The sequence below is a fragment of the Anomalospiza imberbis genome, chromosome 1, assembly GCF_031753505.1.
Source record: "Anomalospiza imberbis isolate Cuckoo-Finch-1a 21T00152 chromosome 1, ASM3175350v1, whole genome shotgun sequence".
NCBI classification, from domain to species: Eukaryota; Metazoa; Chordata; class Aves; order Passeriformes; family Viduidae; genus Anomalospiza; species Anomalospiza imberbis.
In genome coordinates, this window is record NC_089681.1 from 63,832,465 (window position 1) to 63,841,791 (window position 9,327).

The 9,327-nt window shown below is 55.7% G+C and overlaps 1 protein-coding gene across 1 annotated transcript; it reads left to right on the forward strand.

Moving 5' to 3' along the window:
- Positions 1-3,913: 3,913 nt before the first annotated feature.
- Positions 3,914-9,075, forward strand: LOC137470575 (histone-lysine N-methyltransferase 2C-like). Its single transcript, XM_068184124.1, has 8 exons — positions 3,914-3,935; positions 5,205-5,315; positions 5,655-5,746; positions 6,212-6,771; positions 6,986-7,099; positions 7,239-7,981; positions 8,591-8,616; positions 8,956-9,075. Exons 1-8 carry the CDS (start codon positions 3,914-3,916, stop codon positions 9,073-9,075), a joined length of 1,788 nt encoding a protein of 595 aa, XP_068040225.1.
- Positions 9,076-9,327: the final 252 nt, after the last annotated feature.

The window sequence follows — 9,327 nt, forward strand, 5'->3', positions numbered from 1 at the left end:
TTTCTCGAGACTGATTTGATAACGCTGCTGAAATGTATTGCTGTGTTCATCCAGTTAGTGCCCAGCAATCTTCCAGCCCGTCTGATTTACAGGGTGTGTTACGATGGAGAGCTCAGTCCTTCGCAGGCCTCAGTTCTGGGGGAAGAGGTGCGATCTTGGTGCTGAGCTTCTAATGAAACAGCTGCTATTTCACTGCAATTTAGATTGCAGCATGCTGAGGAAAACTGCTGCTGCCTTTCATGGTTCTTTGTACACCAGGCTGCAGTAGGGAACACTTCTGTTGGAGCCAACGTCTGGTGGGGGGGCAAGAGAACAGGAAGGATGTGAAGAATTGACTTCTGGAGAACACGATTGCTGTGTTGTCCATGACTGTTAGAAGCAGCAGCACAATCAGAAGTGTTTAAGCCTATTAATTGGTTCTTTCTTTTGTGCAGAGGGCCCAAAGTTATTTTGCAGATCTGCAGAGCTCAGTGAAGAAAAAGAGGTCTGGGAAGACAGACGTAGATTATCGCTTGAGGTGAGTATGTAAGATCCGTTCCCCGGGGAACTCTAGGTGAAAGCTGAGCATGGGGAGGGAATGCAGGTATGAAGGGGCATGCAGAATTAACTCAGGCCCTCGAGAAGAGCCTGCAACTTTGTAACTCCCCGGGAACAAAAGTGTTTTAGTGTGCCGGTGTGTATAACATCCTGTGGTGTTCTCCAGTCAGGTAAACCACGGCATTTTTGTCTGTTACAGGAACAGCTACTTAACTATATGTAAAGAATGTATTTAAGAGAAAGAGTGAATTTAGAGACTTCTCCTACTAGTGGATTCAGAACCTTCTCCCAAGAATTTGTTAGATTTTCATTATTTTCCGGAACGCCGAAGGAAGCATAAGGATACCAGATAGAAAGTCCAAGGAAACCAATAAACCTTTTACTGATTAGAAGCGCACCACTTCTGTTCCTTGAAGAAGTTGCCAAACAACGTCACTTTCAAAATCCCTTCAACGATCTAACAGGAAAAAATATTGGCAAACCCTGTTAGGCAGTGTTTCCCAGCTGGAGCTGATGGTCTTGGGTGCTGGGGAGCCACGGGAAGGCTCCAGTCCTGACTGTCCGGCCAGGCTGGGGCCATTGAGCTCCGGCTGATCCCTGGCGGCTGTAAGGGCAAGCAGGAATGTCAAAGGCCCCCCAGACCCGGGCCAGGCCGGACCAGAGCAGTGCCGCCAGCCCTCCAGGAGCGGACAGGCTCTGCCAAGCCCGACCTGGGCTCTGCCCCCAGCCCAGGGACACGCGGCTGCTTTGCCCGAGAGCCGTGCCCAGAGCAGCAGAGCTGTCACGCCCCAGCTGGTTCGGGTTGGTGTGAGGCCCTGGCAGTGCCCGTGGGTGCCCTGGGCAGCACAGGAGCTGTTGCCAGGGCCTGGGGAAGCACAGGTCCGGGTCAGCCTCTGCACGGCGACACAGCATGCAGGCTGCAGGGGACAGAGAGAATGGCAGTGGGCACGAGCACCTCTGCGGGGCGCTTTGGCTGCAGCAGCATCGGCCCCAGGGGCTGCTCTCTCCCTGCCTGCCTGCCTTCCTGCCTGGCTGATGGGCAGGACTGGAGGCCTTGGAGAGCAGGGGCCATTGCGGGCACGGGTGTCCCAAGAGCTGCCCCCTGGCCCAGCTGGGCCCCACTTGGGGAGGAAGGAGGCTCCCAGCCACGGCATGGCTGAGCGGCTCCTGCCTCCCCCTGCCTCTGCTCTGGGCCCTGCGCCGCCTGCCACAAGCGTTCCTGGGCCAGGCTGTGGGAGGTTGGCATTGCCCTCACCTGGCTCCCTGGCTCCAGGGCCCTCCTGCTTGCTGTAAGACATGGCGGCTCTCAGTGCTGTGTCCCTGTCCAGAAAGGCCACAGTCTCCTCCAGGTGCTGGTCCTCTCTCTCTGTGGGAGAAAGAGGAGTGTGGGGAGTTTGCCGAACAGGCCCAGAGCCACGAGGGCACTGCTCCCTGCTCAGCCCTGCGTGAGCCCTGCTCCTGTCCGCCTTCTGCTCCCGTCATCGCCTGGAGGGAGACCGCAGTCTGCTCTGGTTGTTCCTCTGCTGATTCTGGGAAGGGAGAGGCAGGTGAGCCTGCAGCACAGGCCCAGATCCCGAGGTGTGGGGTGCCTCTGGTCCCTGGGCAGCAGCGACCCTGCCCTGCCTTCTCCTCCCGTTGTCAGGTCGCACTGACACACGGCCTGAGCCCAGCCTTGCCTTTTGGGGCCAAGGGAAGTCTCTGCTCCTGCCTCTGGCACAGGGCGCTCTGCTAGCGGGTCAGGGAAGGTGATAGCCCCAGAGAGAGGCGTGAGCAGTGGAGGAAAGCCAGCATCTCTCCAGTCTTCCAAAAGGGCACTAAGAAGGAGCCAGGAAACTGCAGGCCCATCAGCCTCAGCTCCGTCCCCAGAAAGGTGGCAGAATATCTCCTCTTGGATGTCATCTCTAAGCGTGTGGAATAACAGGAAGGGAAAACTGGATGGGCTTAGCAGCTGTTTTGCAGGGCAAACAACTGTGTTTGCAGAAGAAGAAATTAATAACATGCGGGTTTATCCATGGCAAGGAAGCAAGCAAGGCCGTTAGTGTGGAAACTGAAAAACACAGCAGGGTTCCTTGTAGTTAGAGGATACGTGCCTTAGTCAGCAGTGTACGTGCCTTAAGAATTTGTGGTAAACTCTTGCCAATGAATTATTGACGTTAAATGCTTTGTACCAATAAAATACAATAAGCTATTGCTTTGTCCATTGAATAGAAGGAGCTGTTTTGATGTAACTAGGGCCTTAGGATCACACTTTTTTAGGGGTATAAAACTTGAGAACAACTTGTAATAAAGAAGAAGCCATTGTTGTCACTGCACAGGTGTATGTGTATGTCTTGTGTCCATCTCTACAGCGACAGAAAACCATGCTTGGCCAATCTCATAGCCACCTCTGCTGCACTGACTGGCTGGGTTTGTGAGGGGAGAGCAGTGGCTGTTGTCAGCCGGGACTTCAGCAAGGCTTTGTCCCGGCCTCCCGTATCACGCTCATGGGGCAGCTCAGGGACAGTGGCGTAGAGAAGCGGACAGTGGAGCTCCAAACTCAGATAGCTGCGAGCTCAGGGGGCCGTGCTGGGGCCAGTCTTGTTTGCCTTATTCCCCAGTGACCTGGCAGAAGGGGCGGAGCGCTCCCTCAGCACGTTTGCTGATGGGACAGAAGCGGGAGCAGGGGCTGGTGAACCACACGGCTGTGCTGCTGCCTTTCAGTGAGACCTGGACAGGCTTGAGAGTTGAGCAGAGAGGGACCTAGTGAAGTTGCACAGGGGAAAGCCTCTAGAAGATCTTGAAGCTTTCTAATTACCAGGCAACAGAAGTTTTTTAGTACAGAGGAGTGTATCATGTCATCTTGTGACATCCAGTCAGGGAAACCACTGCATCTCTTTATGTTACAGGAGCAGTTTCTTGTACGTATGTAAAGAAAGTCTTTGAGAAAAACACTGAATTCAGAAACTCCCTCTATATTACGTTGGATTTTCATGATTTCCTGGAATGCCAGGCAAAGCGTAAGGATTCCAAAAGGAAAGCGAAAGCAAATGAAGAAATCTACTTTTAGAGGTCAGAAGCATTTCCTCTTTGTTCCTTGAAGAAGTTGCCAATGTTACTTTTGAAATCCTTTCAAAGAGCTAATAGGAAAAAGCATTGGCCCAAAGTGTTAGCCTGTGTTTCTGAAGAGGAATATGCTTTTTTTGTCAATTCAATATTTGTCGCAGGATTTGTTTTTGGTTTTGTTTGTTTGGTTGGTTGGTTGGTTTTTTTTTTAATTTTAATTTTAATTTTTATTTTTATTTTTATTTTTATTTTTATTTTTAATTTCTGTGTGTGCTTTTAATGTGATTCTTTGCAGGACTTTGAATAATTTGATCATATACCCAATGTTGGGAACATGCTTAGAAAGAAACTTGAAAGTAACCAAAAGGAGTCAATTTAATTAAAAAAAGTAAGCCTGTTTATTACCAAAGGAACAACTGGAAGCAAAGCCTCTGGCTAGTCCGGAGACTGTTTCAACAACTTAGTACTTGTAACCTAGGGGTGTTTCCAGGGAAACCCGCTCCGAGGAAAGACCCGGGAGTTAGGCACCCCAGGCCTTTTAAAGTCTCTCTCTCGCCTCCTGCTTGGGGCGCTCAGGATCCGTGCTGTGATAGGTCTATTTCTCCCTTGCCCATTGCCTTATCAGTTGCTGCAGTCTTGGCCAATCATTGTGGAATTCTCTCCTCCCATTGCTTGGTCTCTCCACCAATCTTGATTTAAGTTGTGGTTGTGTTCTATGATGCAATACTCCTGAAAGTTTCTCTGCCCCTCCACAAAGATTGGTACCCCATCTCCTCCCCGGTTCCACTCCCCCTCTGTACATCAACAACAGTGCTGGGTTTTAATACAACTAATCACAATTTGTTACTTGAATTAACAACATTTAACGTGTATTAACAACATTTACCTTTGTATCAACATTCAACCATTTTTAACTAGGTTCCTCAAAGGTTAATTTTTTGGTTGTTTGTTTGTTTGTTTGTCCATAACACCCAAGACAACATTTTACTGTGCCCTGCTGTCCAGTGCTGAACAGGGTTGTAGCAGAGCAGGTAGCTCTGTGTCTGCGTGAAATTTTCAGGAGCAGCACCAGGAGCAGCAGCAGAGCAGTGCCCGATGGTTGCCTTGGGGCCTGGCATTTGACCCTGCACTTGCTGCAGGAGTCCCTGCCTGGCTCCCGCCTGACCAAACCTTCGCACCCATCTCAGAACCTGGGTTCCCAAGGGGGCCGCCTCAAGTGGTTGCCAGGGACCCGAGGCCATTGCCGTCCAATTTTGGCTGCACGATGCTGATGTCAGCCTGGCCATTGTGACCCGTGCGACCAAGGCCTCAAAAGGCAAGGCTGGGCTCAGGCCGTGTGTCAGTGCGACCTGACAACGGGAGGAGAAGGCAGGGCAGGATCGCTGCTGCCCAGGGACCAGAGGCACCCCACACCTCGGGATCTGGGCCTGTGCTGCAGGCTCACCTGCCTCTCCCTTCCCAGAATCAGCAGAGGAACAACCAGAGCAGACTGCGGTCTTCCTCCAGGCGACGACGGGAGCAGAAGGCGGACAGGAGCAGGGCTCACGCAGGGCTGAGCAGGGAGCAGTGCCCTCGTGGCTCTGGGCCTGTTCGGCAAACTCCCCACACTCCTCTTTCTCCCACAGAGAGAGAGGACCAGCACCTGGAGGAGACTGTGGCCTTTCTGGACAGGGACACAGCACTGAGAGCCGCCATGTCTTACAGCAAGCAGGAGGGCCCTGGAGCCAGGGAGCCAGGTGAGGGCAATGCCAACCTCCCACAGTCTGGCCCAGGAACGCTTGTGGCAGGCGGCGCAGGGCCCAGAGCAGAGGCAGGGGGCAGGCAGGAGCCGCTCAGCCATGCCGTGGCTGGGAGCCTCCTTCCTCCCCAGGTGGGGCCCAGCTGGGCCAGGGGGCAGCTCTTGGGACACCCGTGCCCGCAATGGCCCCTGCTCTCCAAGGCCTCCAGCCCTGCCCATCAGCCAGGCAGGAAGGCAGGCAGGCAGGGAGAGAGCAGCCCCTGGGGCCGATGCTGCTGCAGCCAAAGCGCCCCGCAGAGGTGCTCGTGCCCGCTGCCATTCTCTTTGTCCCCTGCAGCCTGCATGCTGTGTCGCCGTGCAGAGGCTGACCCGGACATGTGCGGTGACAAACTGGAGAAGTATGGGCTCTGTGCCCACGTGTTCTGTCTGGTGAGTGGCTCTGGGTGCTCCCTCCACCATTGCAATGGGCAATTCCTGCCTCTCTCTCCTCATCTGCTCATCCCCTTTGCTGCAGTTCTTTGCCACTCTACTTTCTCGTCAGAAGAACGAGCGTGTTGGACTCATGGGATTTCTTCCTAGAGATATCCAAATTGCAGTCTGGCGGGCGGCACAAAAGGTGAGAGCCTGACAAGAGCAGGGAGATTTGTGCCAGGCGAGGTTTGCCAGAGCTGAGCCCAGACACTTGGAATGAAAGGCCTGCCCTTCCGGCCGCCTGTGGGACAAAGTCTGGCTCCCAGCAGCTGCACAGAGGCTCTGGCAGCGGAGTCTCCTCCACCAGTCGGCTCTGTGGGCTGAGACCCAGCAGTGGCCACATGCTAGGCCCTGCCCGGAGCCGTGGGGCTGCCAGGGGAGGCCCCGAGGCTGCTGCTGATGGGGCTGCTTGGCTCTTTCCAGCGCTGCTGCGTCTGTGGCCAGAGCGGGGCAACCATCATGTGTTGCAAGGAGGACTGTGGCAGATGGTTCCACCTGCCCTGTGCCAAGGAGGGTGGCTGCGTCACACAGTATATTCCAGAGTACAGGTGCCCCTCCTCCCCACTCCTGGTCGCCCCTGGGAGAAGATCCAACATTTCTCACTTTGCCCACCCATTTTCCCTCAGCACCTACTGCCCTGAGCACCGTCCAGAGCAGGACGTGGAGGCAACTGCAGAGCCGGGCACCGATTGCCCCATCTGCATGGAGCCTGTGGAGGATAGAAAGACCTTCAGAACCCTGGTGTGCCCAGCGTGCAAAAGGGCCTGGTTCCACAGGGACTGCATCCAGGTAGGAGCCATCCCCCTCAGCCCCGGGGCACAGCAGGTGCTCAGCAGCACCAGGGCCTTGCTCACCCTGCTTCTGTTTGCCCTGCAGGGACAGGCCATGCGCGCTGGTCTTTTATGCCTCCACTGCCCCCTGTGCAGGGACATTAGAGAATTTCTTGCACAAATGTTCATCATGGGGATCCGAATTCCCTTCAGGTTGGTGTCCTTCTGCCTGGCTCAGAGGACAGGAGGTGCAAGTGCTGTGTTTTTCCAGGCCCTGCCCCAGCAGTCCTGGCCCTGCCCTGTCCCGTGAGTCTGGGCTTCAGCTTCACGCGGGACTTGGAAAAGCGCTGGAGAAAGAGCGGGGACAACCTGTACCTCCATGAGGGCAGGACATCAGAAACTCATCAGCTTTTCCTTTCTCCATCAGAGAGCCAACGTGGGAGGACAACGATGCCTTCGCGGATCTAGAAGAGAGGCACAGCAGGTGCAATGCCAGGGATTGCCTTTACCCGGGAGGCAGGGAGGAGGCAGAGGAAGAGGGGTAAGTTGGGGAGCTGCACCTGAGGCTCTGCAGGGTACATGTGTCACTTCAAGGGCTCAAAGGGGAAAGAAACAGAAGAACTTGTCTGGACAATCCTGTGCTGTGGACACGTTGTCCATGAGCCCGTTTGCCTCCCCAGGCCCTGGGAACTGCTGCTGTGCTCCTCCTGCGCTGCCGAGGGCACCCACAGGCTCTGCTCTGGCCTGAGAAACCGCATACAGAGCTGGGAGTGTGACAGCTGTGCTGGTCTCGGAACGGGTATGAGGCAAAGCAGCCGGTGCCCCTGGGCTGGGGACAGTGCCCAGGCTGGGCTTGGCAGAGCCCCTCTGCTCCTGAAGGGCTGGGGGTTCTGCTCTGGCCTGGCTTGCCTCGGGCCTGGGTGGTCTTTGACATTCCTGCTTGGCCTTACAGCTTTCAGGGATGAGTCAGAGCTCAGGGGCCCCAGCAGGAGAAGACGGTCAGGACTGGAGCCTGCTCATGGCTCCTCAGAATCTGAGGCCATCAGCCCCAGCTCCCGCACCCCGGTGCCATCGGGGCTGGATCCCCGGTCTTCATCTGCAGAGACCAGCGGCCGCAGAAGCCACCGACACACAGCATGGCAGCAGTCTCTGCCGTCTTCCTCACTGGACACCAGCAGCCTCAGCACATCAAGTTCAACGTACAGCAGCTCCCCTGACTCTGAGGACAGGGTCCATTCCAGACGTGCAGGGCCCGGCCGAGGCCGAACCCGCTCTCGCCAGCAAGGTCGGGCCCCAGATGGACCCGTCCGATCGAGGAGTCGCCGTGACAGAAGCAACAGGACAATGACAAAGACTGAGAGGCCCAGGCGAAGGGAGACACCTTCACGGGCATCCCCCAGACACAGCCGCACCCGCCAGCAAGGTCAGGCCCTAAGTCCACCTGTCTGCTCCAGGAGTCGCCGTGACAGGAGCAGCAGGACAACCACAAGGACTGAGAGGCCCAGGCGAAGGCAGACATCGTCACAGGCATCCCCCAGACGCAGCCGCACCCGCCAGCAAGGTCAGGCCCTAAGTCCACCTGCCCGGCCCAGGAGTCGCCGGGACAGGAGCCACAGGACAACATCAAGCGCTGAGAGGCCCAGGCAAAGGGAGACTTCGTCAGGGACATCCCCCAGATGCAGCCGCTCCCACCAGCAAGGTCAGGCCCAGAGTCCACCTGGCCGCTCCAGGAGTCGCCGTGACAGGAGCAGCAGGACAAGACCAAGGACTGAGAGGCCCAGGCAAAGGGAGACTTCCTCAGGGACATCCCCCAGATGCAGCCGCTCCCACCTGCAGCGCCGGGCCTCGAATCAACCTGTCCGGTCCAGGAGTCGCCAGGACAGGAGCAGGAGGACAGCAGCAAGGGCTGAGAGGCCCAGGCACAGGGGGACACCGTCAGGGATGTCCCACAGGAGCAGCCGCTCCCGCCAGCGGCGTCGGGCCTCAACTGGGGCCTCCAACAGCAGCACGTAGTGTCATCTTTTCTTTCTAGTCATCCGCTCGCTGCCGGAAGTGAAGGTGAGATCGGTCAGTACAGGGTCCTTGAGATTTGCAGGTCTGTGAGAAAACCATATTAGCTCTTGGCTTTTCGACTGGCAGGAAAGTAGTCTTATGCTAAATACCTTGATTTCTGTCTTACCATGTATTAAGTGAAAAGTCACTTAAATGATGTGGCTAATTAAAAAGGACTCTTGTTCTTGCCTTTAGACTCCAACCTCAGGTGTTTCCCCACTGCTTACTCTTGAAAGTGAGCCACTCCTTGATGGGCTTGTGCAAGAGGCCAACTGAAGCCCCCACATTTGCCTACCGATTGCCACGAGGAGAAGCCCCTTCCCCCACTGCAGTTCCGGATTGCAGAGAGCAGCAGTGCAGGTGCAGCTGCCGTACCGTTACGTTAGCTGTTCTGAACAAGGCCTGGCGAAGACTTGGCAAGGACTTGGCAAGGACCTGGCATGGACCCAGTACGGGACAGCCTGACGCGCGACCTGCTACAAATCTCCGTTCTTACGCCAAATGAACTTTTGGGGTGACTCCCGTGGTCCTTCACTGAAGACCCCTCATCTGCCTCATTGCCACCGTGACAGACAAAGATTGAGGACCCTCCTCCCAAGGACTGAGACTGAGACCCCTACTACAGGCAGGGGGCAAAACGGTGGCCTGACCACTAACGACATGACCTGTTTCCCTTCAGTAATTCCAATGGACTTATTCTCCATTGTGTTCGCCTCG

Coding starts and splice junctions, on each gene's coding strand:
- LOC137470575 (XM_068184124.1), top strand. CDS start 3,914: ATGCTTAGAAAGAAACTTGAAA. Junction 5,316..5,654: donor CCCTGGAGCCAGGGAGCCAG/GTGAGGGCAATG, acceptor TGTCCCCTGCAG/CCTGCATGCTGTGTCGCCGT. Junction 6,772..6,985: donor GGGATCCGAATTCCCTTCAG/GTTGGTGTCCTT, acceptor TTTCTCCATCAG/AGAGCCAACGTGGGAGGACA.